The 18,506-nt window shown below is 43.0% G+C and overlaps 1 protein-coding gene across 1 annotated transcript; it reads left to right on the top strand.

Annotated features, from left to right (window-relative positions):
• Positions 1-16,695: 16,695 nt before the first annotated feature.
• On the top strand, positions 16,696-17,529 carry LOC112103489 (testis-specific serine/threonine-protein kinase 6-like). The gene has a single exon (XM_024195286.2). The coding sequence runs from the start codon at positions 16,696-16,698 to the stop codon at positions 17,527-17,529; it is 834 nt and encodes a 277-aa protein (XP_024051054.1).
• The last annotated feature ends 977 nt before the right edge of the window (positions 17,530-18,506 follow it).

Raw genomic sequence — 18,506 nt, 5'->3', positions numbered from 1 at the left:
AGTATGGCACAAGATAGCGGTGAAAAGCTCAGATTTTCAGCCTTCTCCCTATATTTTCTGCATGTTATGAGAAGTAACATTACCTAAATAGTCCAGGAAACGGAACAACATGTTAAAGGTATCCCCACACCGCCTGTAAGCATTATATGAGAGAAGCAGCATTCTCCCACTGCTAAAGCACCGGACTGGAAGCCAGGAGACATGGGTTCTAGTCCCAGCTTTGCTGGTGACCTTGGGCAGGTGACTTTTTCTTTCATTCTCCTCCCACCGCTGGGTTTGTCAAGTCTATTTTGACTGTAATTTCTTCAGGGCAGAGACTGTCTCTTGCTATGTGTTTGAATAGTACCTAAGACGATGGGGCTCTGATCTTGATTGGGGCCTCTAGGTGCTACTGAAATCCAAATAAACAACAAATAACTTTTTCCTGCACTACCTACCCCCAAATCATGTGCCACATGACAACACCCTTCGTTGCCCCTCCCAGACAACATTTTCCCAATATTTCCACTCCAGGAGTGGAAATTCTACACCTAATCCTTGCAGCTAAGTCTGGATCCCCCAAAACAAATCTCTAAATGCCTTCATTCTTTTTTGCTGCCTACCTTTTGAATTTTTCTACATGGGTTTTTGCAACAAGATGACCAAAAACTAATGCAACATGCAAGACGAAAGTGCACTGGCTTTTATGTAATGCTACTAAAATACTTACATCTTGTTTAAGATAGCCAAAAAAGCAAATTCAGCTTCCCACTTCAAACTGCTCACACTGTTGTCTAGATATTTTCCCCGAGAAGTTTTGACTAATTTGTAATCCGGGATTATGTACAGTGTTTTAAATTATTGCTCCTGATGTGCATTATTTTGCCCTTGACTAGATTTAATTTCAGTCAGTCTGCTGCCATGATGCCCAGTTGCCTTGTTTTATTGTGTCTTTCTGGAATTATTCACAATCGTCCATAGTACTGGCTGCAATAGCTAAGCTAAATAATTGCACACTGTCAGAAAATGTCACCAGTTCATTATTTAACCCCACTTGCTAGAGAATCATTGAACAACAAAGGTCTTAGTAATGATCCCTGAGGCACCACATTGTTAACTAAGGCTAAGTGTGGTTTTGTGGGAACCACAAAGAAACTGACCCAAATCCTACAAATCCCAGTAATGCCCTAGAAATAGATTCAACTCACTCGGATGCTTCACTCCATATGTCCGCTTCCCTCAGCAGGCCCCAGCACCTTTTTGCTTACCTTTTGTACTCACCAGCAATGCAGAGGAGAGGCTGGTGGTCTTTATATAAGCACCTCTTGAGGCATTTCAGGTTAGCCAGCTAGCCCACCTCACTAGACATATTTTGCAGGAGAGTATAGTCATATATGCCTTCTACTCCCCCAATCCACAGGAAGTGTCTTTGGAAGAATGGCCTTGAGCTCACCCTGCCATTCTCCACTTGCGAGACCAGAAAATGCTGCTCCAGTCCTGCAGCTGGTGCTACTAGTTACTCCTGGGGGAATTCTGTGCCCCAAAATTAGAAATTCCGAGCCAAAAAATTAGAAATTCTGCACACAATATTTTAAAATTCTGCAAATTTTATTTGTCAAATATATAATTATGAGTTTCAATTATTTTGGTAATTTATTTCAAAATACCTGTCAGCAAGTATGGCTGTAACAATACAGACAAAAAAATTCAACTAGGAGTAGAGCGGTAAAGAAACCCCTATGACAACCCAGTTCCTGTTTCTCTGCCCCCTCCCCCACAGAGCCCAGCCAGGGGACCTGACACACATACTCCCTCCCCCACAGAGTCTAGTCGCAGGCCCCCCCATCCCGGGCCCAGACACTCTCACTCCCTCCTCCCCAGAGTCTAGTCGCAGGCCCCCCCAGCCCAGACACTCACACCCACTAGTCCTCGAGGCCAGCTGCGGCCCCCACCCTGCCCAGACATTCACACCCTCTACCTCCCATAGCTCAAGGATCCAGAGGGAGAAACAGCCTGATGCTGGGTCCCGGGCTTGCACGGAGTTTCCTGCGCGCTGCCACCTCCTTCCTTCAGGGTGTGCTGGGAATGGCAGGTGCTGGGAACCCTCCAATTCCCTTCCCCTCCCATGTCTTCTATTTTCAAGCTGGGCTCTGCCAGGTCCAGTGGCCCCTAGTGGCAGCCAACATATCTGCAGCCCATTTCGGGGGGAAAAAGGAAATTCTGCACGCACATTAAGTTCTGCAAAATTCTGCATTGCACAGTGGTGCAGAATTCCCCCAGGAGAAACTAGTAGCCCTTATTTTACCCTGGGATGGAGATCCCCCAGACTGAGATAAGAGCTGTTGTTAGAGAGAGCACAGGAGCAATTATTGGTCCTGTTACTATAAATGGGGGACAGGTGGACACGTCTCAAAGTGTTCAGGAGGTGAGTTGGTAAAAGCCATTGCCCCTCCACCTCAGAAGACCACTAAGAGGTATGAGAGTTGGTGGAGATGGGTAGAACCTAGGACTAAAATGTTCAGCCTTAGAGTCTAAGGTTTGTGTGAATAGGGCATGGGTCTGGAAATCAGGAGTCCGGGGTTCTTGTCCCACCTCAGCCATTGACCTAATATTTGACCTTCTGCAATTCCCTTAAAATGAAAACAAAATTCAAGTCTTCACTAATTTTAGGTACCCCCATTTTTGAGGGCCCAACGTGAGACACCTACAGCCTGATTTCAGAGTTGCTGAGTGCCCACTGCTGCCACTGAGCTTTGGGTGATGTTGCTGTTGGGGACTAAAGCTGTGCAAATCATTTATATTTCTGTTTAGTGGCTGAAGTGAAAAAAACTAGGATCAGGTCTACCACAATAATCTTATTTTTGAGGTGAAACAAAAAAGTAAAAAAAAAAATTGTTTCAGGTCAAACATTTTGTTGTTCAACCCAAAATGGTATATTTAATGGACATTTTAATCTTTTTTTAAAAAAATTAAATAAAATTGAGTGAAATTCCAAAACAAAATAGGTTTCTGAAACAAAGAGGCAAAACATTTCATTTTGAGAAAAATATTTGATTCAACTGAAAAAATTCATCAAAATCAACCCAAATTTGTGAATTGTCTTGGCATTTTTCAGCAAAATAATGATTTGCACAAAAAATGTTGCTTAGCTCTAGTTGGGACTGTTTTTCTACCAGCCAATTTTAGATCTCCATTCTGTTGACGCTGGGCAACACTTCCCCTTCGCCCTTGGGGAAGTTTGGTAAAAAAATCCCACTTCAAGTACCATGTATGCAGGAGTCACTTCAGGGGAAAGCCAAACAGGCACAGCAACAGCCAGAAAGAAAACCCATGTCAGCATAAGGTAAGGGAGAAACCCCTCTTTAAATGAAATAAAAATCAAAAGGTCAATGCCCCAAGTCAGGAAAGAACAGGGTTCAGCTCCTGAGAGACAAATAAAACCGCTCTTCCATTCCCAGATCGCCCCTTTCCCTCATCAAGGCCTGGAGAATCTTTCCAATTCAATAGACCTTCAAACATTCAACTCAAAAGGGAAAAAAAAACATGTACAGCTGGTCTCCCTTAGCTCAGAGGAATCTGGCCTGATTTCCCACTCACCACAGGGGCGAACAGCATGCAGCTTCTCTTTCACAAGAACCCTGTAGCTCTTGGGCCTCAGGACCCCTGATCCCTTTCAGAACCACAAGAGAGATCCTCCCCCTTCCAGAGCTGCCAGCCTGCGTCCTCCCTTTTGTCTCCTGTTCCTCTCTTGATTATTCCCCCAAGTCTGGGCATTTCTGGCAGGTGTTGTGGGGTGAAGCCAACATTTGCCTGCTGGTCAAATCATTAATCCCTTACTGTCCTGGCCCAGTGTAAGATTTGTACATGCCATCACTGGCGAACCAAAGCTCTGGCTGTGTGGCATAGTGCCAAATACCAGTTAAACTGGCCTGTGATTCAATTCTATATTCCTGGAACACGTAAAATTCCCATTTGTGTGAATAGGAGTTCTGGATGCGCAAGGAACACATAACCAGGCTCTTAATTTGCTGTTACAACAATATTGTCAATAAACTTGAACATTCGAAAAACAACATCACTTCCATGTTCAGCCCATGCTGCAGAATTTACATTGCAGCAGGAGAGTGTTTACCAGTTGTGACACTTTGGGGTTCAACCCAGACCAGTAAGGGGCAGTGTCACAGCCTGCCCTGCAACACTATGCTGCTGTGGCTCAGGGCTCTGACACGGACAGCCAGCCTAGGAGCATGCAGGTCACATCCTGGCTTCCACTGCCGTTACTTTTCACAGAGTGATGCCAACACACTCCCCATCCTGAATTTCCCCAAAACCATCTGTCCTGTGGTGTCCAGCCCCCTACTGAACAGTCACCGAAGTCATTACGTTTGTTGCTCTTTTAAAGAGACGATATACTGTTAGCTTAAGTGGGGTTAGTATACCTTTCCCTTCAGCCCAGGTACTGGATTGGTTCATAGTAAAACTAAAACAAGTTGATTAAACAACAAGTCCTGGGTATAAGTGATATACCCATCAAGTACAAGGAGTAAGGATAGAAATGGTTACAAACAAACAAAAGTAAAAATACTCTTCTAAGACTAAAATTTAACTTCAGCAAGTTCCAAACTTTGCCTAACCAGGTTTCTCACCTATATTCAGTTCCCGGAAACTTCAACCCAGATGCACTTTTCTCATCTGTACAAGGGCCCTGGCCTCATGTCTCTGCTCAGTAAAGGATAATTGTGGGGATCTCTCCCCTTTCTTTTCATAGTCCCAGTGAACCTTAGAAATGTTAGAATATTCTTTGGAAAGTAAACCCAGCCAACACTTCTCTCTCTTGTTGGGGTATAGACGCCATGCTGTCGTCCCAAGTTCATTGACCCTGCTTCAAGAGGCAGGAAGGCTTCCCTTGGGGTACAGTCTCCACATGTTAAATATTCAGCTTTCCCTGCTTACTTTTCTGATGGCTTTGTTTACCATGCATGTCAATCTGCTTTTCTTTGCCTTTGGTCACACCTTGCCTAATTTACATTGGAGACATGTTCAAGCAGGTGGAACCATATTCCCTTGTCTGGAACAAGAGTGGCTTAGGCATTGCTCAACAAATACATTTTAGGAACACATTTGCAGCACGTATCTGTAAGGTCGTGTGTGGATGACCTTATATCACACAAGATATTAATGATGATTGAGTTACTAGTGTTCCAATGACATATTACATACCACCTTTGGGGTACATATCATGACAACAGTGTGCCAACTGGGATTGGGGAGGTCTCAGGGTCACACCAATCACAACTGTCAGTCTATCTTACTCCTTTTTAGAGAGAGGCTGAAAGAGAAACAGACAGCCAAAGGGACAGAACTCAGGTGAGGATCACACCTACTCCTGAACAGTAAAAAAAAGCAAGTTACAAAATCTTTTGATATGCATAGGAAGGGGGGAAAAAACCAGCTCGGAGTATTTTGATGATCACCCAGTTCTTGGGGGGAGGGAAGATGGGAAATTATACAAATTACCATATCTATCTTACCTGTATGACTTTCAAACCAAACACAACCCTGCCTTTCTCTATGATCACCACTGCTGTTGCTGCTGCTGCCTCCACACACACATTTTCATAAAACATTCATAGACAAGGCTCTGTGCTCAGTTACGTTTGTTTCTGCTTCTGCAAGTACAGCTCTGCCAAACCACAGCGTTACTGGGCTAAAATAAACTAACAGGAATAATCACACCTGCAGTTATAGTAGATTTGGAGTAGTGACTCTACTGCAGAAAAGGGACCCAGGCAATGAAGTGTCTTTGAGCAGTCTGGATTTGTTGTTCCTCTGCTGTCTGGTACATCCCTTTAAAAGGGTCTGCTTGCTTTCCAACTGCACCGAACCAGCACTGGGTGTGCTCAATTATTTTAAAAGTTCTGAGATTAGTTGCTGAATAGCATTTTGCAGTTTAAAAAAAGGGAGAATAACATTTTTGAAAGAAACTACACCTGCTACTATGGGCAGTGTTGCTTCCTTGTTATCGCCTATCAAAACATGTCTGCCCCGTGTTACAATCCTAACCTCACTTGTATTTGTTCCATATGGTAATAACCTGAGCGTGCGCTATTAGACTCAAAAAGGTACAGTATGTGATTCTGGCTGCAGAGCCAGACAAATACAAATCTTAATGCCAGCACTAACCTAGTCACAATGTTTCATATGGACAATAATGAAATAATGAAGACAAGCTGTTGTCTTTTCAGCCCAGGGCTCTCTTTCCAAATGACCACAAAAAAAAAAAATCAAATAAATTCAGAAATACTAAACACCAGAAAAATGTGGAAAAACTTTTTAAAAAGCTAATCATCCCATTTATGGCCAGCAATAGGATCTCAATTATTCAAAAACAGATGAAGAGGAATAATTTATGGTGCCCATTTGCAGTGTCTTACATAATATTCTGACTTAGAGACCTTAACTGTCAGTTGCCTTCAATTCTTATGTATGTGTTTATCTACATATATAGGTGCTGATCAGTGAGATACCACAAAGATTAGATAGAGAGGTGATTGGTGCCTTAGAAATACCTACAGCCCTGATCCTGCAAGTTACAACATGGGCAGAACCCCCTCAACTCACCTGAAGCCTCACTGAAGTCAAAGAGGCTCTATGCAGGTACATTCACGCATTGTAACTTACAGGATCAGAGCCCAAGGTATAGCGCGATAGTCAGAAGTAGGTGTTACAGTTCTTCCATTAATAGAAATTGTTAAAATTAGTTTTTTGTATGCCAGTGGTGTACTAGGTAGTGTTCACTCACACAAGAAATCCCCCATCCCAACGGCCCTACAATCAGATCCATGCCAGCCAACCCTTGAGCCCATGCAGAGCCTCGTTGATTTCAGTGGGACTCCTCATGGCCCATCTACATGGGTCTGATCATAGGACTGGGACATAAGACAAGCAACTCATGTTATATACATTTTTCATATATTGAATACACCCAAGCTAACTTTCCATGGTAGTTTATAATACACTTAGTCCTAAAAGCTTTGGATATTTAAAATAAACTTTAGGTAAATATGCAAGCTGTAGTGTCCTTATCTGATTGACTGGAAGCCCCAAACCTTTTGAGGTTTGCCTATCATTAATATGGAGAAACTGCTTTATATACAACTCTTGCTAATGGTGTGGTTATCCTAAAATAAGATTTTACAAATTCTCATCACTTTAGTATCTGATGCCATGTGTGAAACCTCCAGGAAACACTTTACTAAAATTATTAATTCCAAATACAGGGCCAAATGCTGCACTCCCTGTTCAGCCACACCATGCGTTGTCTTCACCTAAGTAAGAACAATAAAGTTTGGCCCATGGTACATAAAAATGTTGTTCATAATTAAAAAATTAGAACATTTTAGAACTAAATGGAAAATAGAGGTTTCCTTTCAAATAAACCACAGTCCATCATAATAAGAACTTCAGAGATAAATAAGAATGCAAAGAAGTGGACTAATGATCCCAAGTAAACAAGTTCTCATGACTGTTGTGTTAGCTCAGTTGTTTGCTGTAGTGAATGACAGCTGGTACTTCAGAGTCCAATAATTAAACTAACATAGCTCTAGCAATCTGGGAGCTCAGGGAAAGGGCAGCCACAGCAAAACACACAGCACAGAGACATGTTTGATTAGTCTGAATGTCGAGATTAATCTGCTTTTGAATTCCCAGCTACTAACTCCACCACAGGAGTGATCGTCTCACAAGGGAAGCCCCCTCCCATTCCCTAAATACAGAAAGTCAAAACATCCTCCAGCCACATGACGAGGCCTCCCAATTATACACCGACTTCTTTCTCTCTCATTGCCCTGATGCTCCTCCAAGGGGCATAAGAGGCACTGACATGTTTGTTGGTCATGCTCTCATCAAGATAAAACAGTTCTGGGTTTTGTGTTTACAAAAGACCTTGCACTTATGTAGTGACTGTCATGTAATTGTCAACAGACCTCTCAGAGGAGGGTTATTGTGTTATAATTTGTAATACATCTGAGGGTCACCATGTCCCAGAACTACTGAACAAGATTTAGTAATGATCCATCACAGTGGTAGTATAATTTAAACAGCAGGCAAGAGCTGACGAAGGGGAGGTTTTACATCATGATAAAAGGTTATTTAATGGTAGCCGAGATAATATAACTGGTTGTCAAAAAACAAAAAACAAACACACACATAACGGCGATTTTATTTAAACCAGAACTGGATTCCACCTCCCTACAATAACATTAAATCGATGAAGAATACATATAATAAATAAATTTATAATGGTTCAAATATATATATCTCGATAGATAGATAGATAGATAGATACACACACCCATAACTTACTGCTAAGTGTACTTAACTAAATATAACCCTCTAAATAAAGAAATATCCCTATAGCTATCTTTGTAAGCATGGCTATTATTTTATAGGTTATTTTTTTCTAGTTTAAGGTTCCCCTTTCCCCAAATATCTCACTGGATGCTGTCTAGCGCCCAAGTCAGCCTTTGACCTCAAATGCCTCTCATGACTTCCTGAAGAGATGGACTCGACTCCAGTGATTCTTGCTTGCGGGGCTACACATTAGACCAAACCCACTGGATCTGAAGGACCTCTTGTCCCGGATCTCCATGGCCACATGAATCAATGATAGGAGATGACTGGAACCGATGATTAGGAACAAAGAGGAAGGGATGCTCAGGAACACACCATCCAACATGGACTGACTTGACCAGCCACCTTTAAACTAAAGGGACCTTCTTCTGCATGTTTGTCTTTCCTGCCCAATCTTAGCCTCTCTACTTACTCTCGGTTTCTCTCAGTCAGGGTTTCCCCCCATCCCTCTGGCTGCTCCCTGTTTCTCTCAGTTTACTCACAGAGTCTGTTTCTCTCAGGCTCCCACAGTGCCTGCCTCTATCCCTCAACCATCCCCCTCCTCTCCTCCAACTGTCACTTCCCTCTGAGAATGTGAGAGGAGGTGGCTGGTCACCTCAGAGGTCGGGGAAGGCCTACCTCCTCTCCACAGAAAACACTGAACATACCCTAAATCATATGTCCCCATACAGGGTTGCATCCCTTTGCCATATTTACAAAAGGATCTCAAAGCACTTTACAGAACAGTGGGTAAAAAGATTCCCCGTTTGTAAAAAAGGGACAATGAGACACACATTAAATGACTTGCCTATAGCTACATAAAAAGTCAGTGACAAATCCAGGGATTGAATCCAGGTCCTCTGAGTCCCAGATCCCTCCCGTACCCCCCATTTCTGTCCCTGCTATAAGTTAGGTTACATTTTCAGAAGTGCCTCCATGACTTAGGAGCCAAAAGAGACTTGGGCATTTAGGAACCTACAGGGACTTTTTAAAATGAAACTTTGGAGCCTAAGTCATTAGGTGTGTTTGAAAATTTTACCATATGTCTCAGAACAACAGTATTGCAAGCTCATTATTATTTAGTGAGGAAAATATTCTTTATTCTTTACAAAAGTTTGGTTTAAGTTATCCTCAGTGATATTCCAAAGCAACCCATAGAGCTTGAGGATTTAATTATGTATCTCTGTCATAATTTATAATGAAGGCTCTATTTGTCAATGGATTTATAAAGGATTAATTATTAATTAAGTATAACCATGCTGCAAACATAAGTAGTGTTTAATGCACATCAATAGAAGACAGTTACAGATTGGTATAGAGTCCAGCAGGTCAATAGGTTGCTTACAAAAATCAATTAACCATTTATTAAAACACCTATTAGTAATTTATTAAAACTTTATTAAAGGAAACAATATAAAGTGTGACCCACTTCTGCAGATTTTTCAAGTCATTAAATAAATTATTGAACGTAAAAATATTACTACCAAGTCATTTGTATCTTTGTAGAGCAACTGCTGTTTACCAAGTATTAGAAATATTATAGAAATTAATTAGAGTCATTCAAACAAACAATTTAGACAGCTCCACAATCAAGCTCCTGTTATTACCAGTAGGTATAGCATGTGAGGAGGCTCAGGGCTCAAGTTCCTTTTACATACTTAGTGCTGATTATGCCTGTTACAGTTCAGGGCAATTGCACCTGTATTTCTCCTCAGTGGTCCAAGGATACCCACTCTAGGCTTCCAGCTCCCCAGCAGTAGCCTCTCTTAGGTGAAGACTTGCATCTTTCTCCCCTCTAACCACAAAATTTCCAGGCTGAACAGTTTTGCTTAGACTCTGAGGTCAGATGGGATTGTTGTGATCATCCAGTCTGACCTGTATAGCATAGGCCAGAGAACCTCCCCAGGTAAGTATTTATAGACTGTAATCAAGTCACCCCTTAATCTTCTCTTTGTTAAGCTAAAGAACAATATCTCTGTCTTCACTGTGTTATTCCCAGCAAAAGACCATCTGCCTAAGCAGGCCCACTTCACCTCTCTCCTCAGGGACAGTACACAGCGTAATTGCTCCAGTTATAAGTAACCACACAGTCCTTTCTAAGCAACCCTATTTTATTCTTAAGGCAAAAGAACTACAGAGAAAACAATATAAAAATAACCGACATGCTTGCTAATAAGCTTATCAGGTGAGCAGTCCTTCAAAACTCCCCACAGAGGTGTTCCTGAGGTTTCAAGTTCATAAAACCCTTTTGTCCAGAACAGGAACCCTCATGACAAGTTTAATCCATCCTTTATACAGTTCAAAGGTCTTTGGGCTGGAGTTTCTAGGCAATCAATCAGTTTCTCTCCCCAGCATGTAGTTTCAAAAGGCTGGCTTTGGAGGTGAGACTTTGCATTTCCCTCCTTCCAAGCACTTAATGGAAAACTCACTTTACACACATTGTCCCAAACAGTTTTTTGAGGTTTATAACGCTTCCTAGAGCTTGCATTAATCATGTCTTCCTCCTATAAATGTTCCAAACAGTCCCACAATAGTACATAAACATTTGCATTTTTAATACAATGAACTCCAAAGATGTTAAACTTAATACAATGAGGTTGGGCCAGAATATTGCCATATCTGTCAACGCCACTACAATGTATTAACTTTGGCTAAATATTTATAGTACTGATTGCACAATCTGAGGTGGAGGGATGGAAGCAAAGCAGATTTTGGGTACATTTTTATGCTAAGAAACTGAATGCCAAAAAATCAAAGGAAACAAAAAATACAAGTCCAAGCACAGCACAGAAAGACGAATTCAGGGCTCTTTCCTCCTTCTCTGTCTAATGGTGTTCTCCAAAGAAGAAATATCTCATTCCTTCCTCTTGCTGTCTCAGTTCAGTGCTTTTTCTGAAAGTCACATGTCATACTGCAGACTGTGGTTTAGGAACCAGGCTAAGAATAGAGCTGCACAAGAACGTCTGGACCATGAACAACAACAACTAACAACAGTTTAGCCTTGGGTTTACAGAAAGATCAGAAATATAAGTTAGTATCACATTGGATACCCCAAGATTCCCCATCTGGGGAAGAAGCCCTTCCCGGCCCTATTTTTCAGCTGGGCTCCTCTCTCCTAACCACCACGGCATCGCCTTATGCAACCTTTGGATTTATAACAGTTCTATGTTTTCTAACTGCTAGGTATTGTTCTGAATAGAGAATGGCTGAAAAAACAGCTCAGTTGCTAATCTGAACCCGAGTAGAGCAGTCTCAACCACGTTTGCTGGAAACATTAAAACTGGGAGCTCACTTCAGCAGATGTAGGTTTATCAGTATTACAAGATACAAAGCCACAGCAACCTTTACCATTTGGGTATTGTTCATAGTAGCTACTTCATTTTTTTCTCCCACAGTGCTTCGGGCCACATCTCTTCTGGGAACATCACAAACGGGCTTCCCCTAAAAGAGGATTCTGCCATGGACCCCCCTGCGATCACCATGTATTCCACTGCTGTACAGCCTACAGTTCAAGTCCTGCTTTAGCCCAAAGTACTGTGCATCATCAGAACCACTATGCTTACACACATATGTAATGGTACCTACCTGTCAACTGAGAGAAGTGAGGATTGCATTTCTCAGTGGCAGTGATATATAACAAGAAGAGAACTTTTGTAACCAATGGAAACGTGGGGTATCATCTTCCCTCATAAAAATTCCTCAAATCTATTACTTCGGCTCAGTGGTGTTTAGTCATCTAGGAGTGCTCACTTCTTACTGAAAGTGCAGCCTGAACCTCATCTGAAGTCACTGTGGTTATGAATCACAGTCTAATTGTAAGTGCCAGGAATTAATCTGTAGCCCGCAGAAATAAATGACTTTCCACAGCTCTTTGGCCTACTGAGTGCTGTGCTGTTTTTCCTGTGCTTAAATAAAAGCATTCGTGGCATATGGTTCAAGCTGCAGTTCTTTCCTAAAAACTTGAATTTTTGTCAGTTTTTGTTCCTGGATTTCTTTTCTCTTTTTTTAATTGTCATCTTCAGTAGCTCAGCCAATTGTTTCTTCTTCATTCTCTCCTTCCCCACCCCCAGGTTGCCAATGTCATTCTGTGAAACCAGGAAACTGGGCAAATTCTTCTGCAGAAAGAAGTTTATGACTTAACCACTTCAGAAGCAGGAATTCTAGGTTCGTTCATTAGACTGCCTGCATGGAAAGAGTCTGTGGGCCAGTTTGCATCTGGCACCACATGGACATAGGAGACAAGAAACCTCCTCCCTTATGCCTCCATACAGATGTGATCCCCTAGTAGCTACACTGACTCCACACTCTTCAAAGAAGATGAGGATGGAATGGGATTAAGGGACCCACTTCTCACCCCACCAGCCAGCGGAGTTGTGTCCACACACTGGAGGAAGCAAATATTCCACCCTGTAACTGAGTAGTGCAGCATTTATATTGTTCCCCTGTCTCAAGGCATTTCAGGCAGTGTGGTGCCTGGCTAAAGCTGGATGACTCCTCCAGCTGTTACTGGAGTGATGCTTCCCTGCATCATGCCTAATAAAACGCTGTGCTTTCAAAGCATAGTGAATTCCTGTATTTGCAAAAGGATTGAGAGAAGAAAAGATGGCTCTTGGAGAGAGGGTTGGGTAAAGCCAGCAAGTACTATAGCAGATAAAAATTAACATTGTGCTTATAATACAGTAGGTGCCATCAAATGAACCCATATAACTAAAGCTGCTTTAATAACTACTATTTGTTCAAGTGGTTATATAACTCAAGTGACTTTAAAAAATACTGAAATGACTGAATAAGGGAAGATAGTGCTCAGTCCTGGACTGATTTTTTTTTTCTTTCAGCACTGATTGGCAACAGTATTATTAGAACCATGAAGGGCTTTGTGGTTTCAGACTTTTTTTATAAACTAAAAAAAAAAAAAATACAATTTTCAGGCAGCTGCTCCCTAACGTGGATTAGAACCTTGGAATATCTTGAAAAAACAACAGTGCTTAAGAACGGAAGGTAGGCAGCGCTCTTTCCTCTGAGTCGGTTACTGGATCTGAAATCTGGCAGGCTGTTTGAGGGGCATTTTTGCTGATGTCTTTCATATGAGACCCAAATAGAGATCATTAAAGATCCCACTTCACTTTTCTCAAAAGTAGGGCTGCTAATGCTGCAGTTCCCACCAAGTCCCAACTCAGGTAATTGCTTCCTGCCTCTCCAAATCCCCCTCCCCCACACTGTTTCAGTTAGATATAGTATTCTTCACTTCCCTTGGTGGGGCTGTATTTTATTCCCCTCCTCCCTGCCCCATTGAGTTAGTAACAAGTGGCCCATTTGGGTAGCTGGAGGCATCAGATGCCCCTTTTGTTGCCCTTACTTAAGGCTACCAGTGACGTTATGCGTGTGTAGGCAAGGGTTCCGTGTGACTGTCCAAATCCCCTATTCTCTTCAGTACCTAGGGCTCTCTTGTTGCCTCCTTGGGCTGTTCAGAGTGTCTAATTAAAAAATTAGAAAATACACACACACAATCCAGACAAGCTACATTTATACCAAGAACCACAAAGACCATTTACCTTCAGCAAATGAGTGCTCAAGAAAAGAAAAACTGGAGAGGGGAGTTAAAACATTTTATATAAATATATACTATCAATAGTACGTATTCTAAAATACATAGTACATTTATTCAAATGTGTCCTCAGAACAATGATCATTGCCCCAACAAAATTAAAAATCTAAAATTCAGTAGATCTCTAAGAGGCCTCTGGTCCGAATTTTCTTATGCAGCCCCAACTATTACTTTTTTAAAAATTCAAAGGACTAAAATTTCAAGTTCAAGAACTTAGGCAGTAGGAGTTCTTTGGGGATTCTTTACTGGAAGATAAATGGAGCGAGTCCTCCTCTAAACCCTTCGGAGGAACAACCATAGCTGGTAAATACGCTTCTCCAGCTGTGACCAGAGATTTTGTCTCAGTTGCCCAAAATGCCTTACAACACTTTAAATTGGAAATTTGCAGAAAAACTTCAGGTTGGGGTGTAAATTTGGAAAAATTATAAACTGCTTAATTGAATGTAAAATGAGTGGTGATAGTATCAGGACCCTTTGGAATGCTCAGAACAGTAATTAGTTTTAGGAATAAATCTGTAATTAAATAAAAATTAAGAATAGTTTAAATTAGAAAATCTAGTAATGGTGGCTATAGGGTGATGTAATATAATGGGAGATCCCATTTCTAGAGATACATTGATGCCCATAGGAATACATGGGACTTTCAAACAGGAAGTAGCTAGGGTTCATCCAAAGGTCAGCTGAAAAACTCCATAGGAACACACTGAGCCCATAGAGGTCTATGATAGGAGGAGGAGCTACTAGGGCACACGACTAATTAGCATACAATTAACATATGCTAATCGCTGGGAACTGATTGGCTGAGCTTGAGTGTCACGTCAGTACACGTGACAATTTTGCATATGCAAATCCCTGAAAGTTGATTAGCTATAATTTATCATCGTAATTCAGCCAATGCGCTGCAAATCGTATATAAAGGTGATAGCCAGCAGGCTAAAACCTTGTAGGGGACAAGGACCTGAAGGAGAGCGGAACGCTGAAGGACACCTGGAAGAAAGAAGATGCTCACAGAGCTGCAGCAACCACACCAGTGGAACCCTGCTGGGTAAGAAAGCTAACTATTGCCTTACAGCAGCAGAGTAGCTAACTACCCACGATCACAAGCATCGACAGCGCTCGCTAGCCTCAGACAATGCTCACTGGCAGCCATCGCTCACAAAGCAGCTACTACTGCAGCAGCACCACAAGCCATAACAATGGCTTCTGTAAGTAGCTAATGGCCTTTCCATCCTAGCAAAGCAACAACAGCAGCACCGCAACCCACACTCGCTAGCATCGTTCCCAAGCAGCTCTTGCAGCAGCAGTAACAGCAGTCCACTCAGGGTTCCAAGGTTGCCCCTGGCAATGGCCGTTTCTGCCACCCAGCCAGCCGAGGCCACTGCAGCAGCTACCTCAGCAGCAGCCAAGCAGGCTTCTGTATCTGCTCCCTGAGGAGAAACTTTACCTCAGTGGAAGCAGGCAGCCGCTTGAACAACAGCACAGATTGCTGCCAGCGCTCCCAAAACATAGACCAAGCAGAAGGCCCTCGAAGACGGTTCAGAGGGATTGTTAAGAAAGCCCCTGTAAGTCCAATCTTTCATTTATTAGGGGCTGCAAGTGTAAATAAAGTTGGATGTTTCTGTCTGAGTGAGATCTGCTTCTACCCATTTAGTAACCACGAGGCCAGCGCTTCCTAGGTGCTTAGTTTTAAGTATTTAATATTGAATGTTTAATTAATATATTGTTACATGTTCAATTATTATATTGTTATTAGGTATCAAGTATTAAGTGAATGATTATATTGTTATATGCCATAGAGTTAAATTGAAATTGTTATTGTAGTGCTGCGTTTTTATTTGTCGCGCCGCTTCATTCCCTTTTTAACTGTAACCTTATTTTATCTATGTCTACTCTTTTACTGGAACCACTCACTTCTAAATAAATATTACTTTTCTTTTCGAAGATTCACTGCTTGACTGTCTATTCTTGATCAGAGGCCTGTATCCGTGTCCTTTCAAGGGAAAGTTAGCTAGCTGCGGCTTTCCCTGGAACCTCCTTTAGGGCGGGCCACAACCTTAATTACCAGAACAGATAAATTAAAAATAAAGGTTTTAAGTTAAGAGCAGCATTTGTAGGCAACATCATTGGCTAAATTCAATTGGTTTAAAATCTTCCAGTAACACAGCCTCAGAATTACAAAATATATATTCACAGTCACCCAAAACAACTTGCAGTTTGGCAGGGTATAAAACCATTCTTTTTGCACCACTTTGTGTAAATCTGGACTTAAATATATCTAGTTTTCTGTGCAGAATATGCATCAGTCTGGCAAAAACCAGAAATTAATTGCTCCTTTCAGAATGCTCATGACTGGGCTCTTATTATTTGAAGAAGCCTAGCCCAAACTCAAGTAGAAGAGACAATAACCTCAAGAAAATTAACATGAGGAGCTTTCCCCTTGCTTTTGTACATGATATGCCCAGGATCCCAAAGAGCGGAGGAAGGAAAGGGAGGGAGCTAACTTGATACCCTTGGCAGCACACAAAGGGAGTGGCCCATGACACTCCTAGCACATCACAATACCCGGGTGAGCAGTGATGCCCCGGACCAAGTACCCAGTGGGAACATAGGGGGGGTGAAAGTCAACAGCTGCCACGCACAATGGGTTAAAGCTTTCAATCGCTGGAGCAAAACACCAGCCCCAATCAAACCCATCAGAACCCATCAAGCCATACTGCACCATGTCAAGAACCTCCGGAGGAGACAAACTGCTTAACGAGCTTGGCTACAAGCTTGGCCAGACCCTGGGTGAGGGCAGTTATTCCAAGGTGAGGGTGGCCACCTCAGCCAAGTACAAGGGCCCGCTAGCTATCAAGGTAGTGGATCGGCGCCGGGCACCCCCCGACTTTGTACACAAGTTTCTACCACGGGAGCTCTCCATCCTGCGGGTGATCCGGCACCCCAATATCGTGCGGGTCTTTGAGTTCATCGAGGTCTGCAATGGGAAACTTTACATCGTGATGGAAGCAGCATCCACTGATCTGCTCCAGCTGGTGCAGCGGCTGGGGAAACTACCTTGTGTCCCCGAGGCCCGGGACATCTTTGGACAGATCGTGGGTGCCGTGCGCTATCTTCATGACCGGAACCTGGTGCACCGGGACCTCAAGTGTGAGAACGTCTTGCTCACCTCTGATGGCCGCCGGGCAAAGCTCACTGACTTTGGCTTTGGCAAGGAGGCATGTGGTTACCCAGACCTAAGCACTACCTACTGCGGATCAGCTGCCTATGCCTCCCCCGAGGTGCTGCTGGGCATTCCCTATGATGCCAAGAAGTACGACATATGGAGCTTGGGGGTGGTGCTCTATGTGATGGTGACTGGCTGCATGCCCTTCGACGACACCCACATCCACAGCATGCCCCGCCGCCAGAAGAAGGGGGTCCTCTACCCTGATGGTCTTCCTCCTCTGCCTGAGCCCTGCAAAACCCTCATCGCCCAGCTGCTCCAGTTCAGCCCAGCCTCCCGGCCTGGGGTGGGACAGGTGGCCAAGAACTGCTGGCTGAAAGGGGATATCTAAAAGAGCAAGGCTCCCCCATATATTCCAGCCCTAGGACATGTGCAGGGACAGCTGGGGCACCAACCCTGTGGAGCAGCATGTTAAACAGATATTGACAATGAGGAGCTGGAAAGGACTAGGGTCATTTACAGGTGCAACAGCCACATGAAGCTGATAGTAAGATTTAAAGTGATGATGTGACCACATGTTGCTAGAAGAAGGTTAAAGGCCCAACCACCCTATGAAGCTGCTGCAGGTTGGATTTCAAGGGACCGGGACCATGCTGAGCTAATGGCAAGAATGACAAATGGGGCTGTTTAAAGAAGCATTTACCACAGGGAACATTGGAGTACCATCAACTTACCAGTGGCAGCAGGAAGAAGATGATCCCCCCTGCAAGCAGATTTGGACTTCACCACAACGCCTGAAGGCGGTAGCGTACGGGTGAGATGATGGGACAAATAGCAGCAAAGATCTTTGTCACCTACTCCCTAATGGACTATAATAAACTCTGAAGTTCCCATGTGGCTGACTTTCTGTGCTGCTCCCTGATTCCTTTCTGCCAAAAAGTGTCTGAGTCTGAGTCACCCGATAGCATTTATAATAAGGGCTGTGGCCAGCGCTTTGGGGGGCTGGAGGAGACCTTTTTAATCTCTTTCCCACTGCTCTTCAGCCTGTTTTCAAACACCATTTCCTAGGTTGCTCCTCACCTAACTCATTTGGAGGGAGATTCCCTCCTTTTGGAACCTGGGATCTGAACAGTCTCCTACTTTGGTGATGTTCAAAATCCAGATCTGATTCTAGGGCCAAAACTTTGGATTGGGCTCAATCAGACCTGCATAAAGCTGGAAAATGATAGATATTTTGCTAAAAATGGGGACATTTTGTATTTCCAGCTCCAAAAGGAACCTGAGAACTGCACATAAAAAGTTAGCAACTATTCTTAAACCAGGCCCCAAATCTCTGCTATAGATCTCCATTGCCAAACCCCCACTTGC

Source organism: Terrapene carolina, unplaced genomic scaffold, assembly GCF_002925995.2.
Source record: "Terrapene carolina triunguis isolate 2854851 unplaced genomic scaffold, T_m_triunguis-2.0 Scaffold62, whole genome shotgun sequence".
Lineage (NCBI taxonomy): Eukaryota > Metazoa > Chordata > Testudines > Emydidae > Terrapene > Terrapene triunguis.
This window is presented reverse-complemented; position numbering and strand designations above follow the sequence as displayed.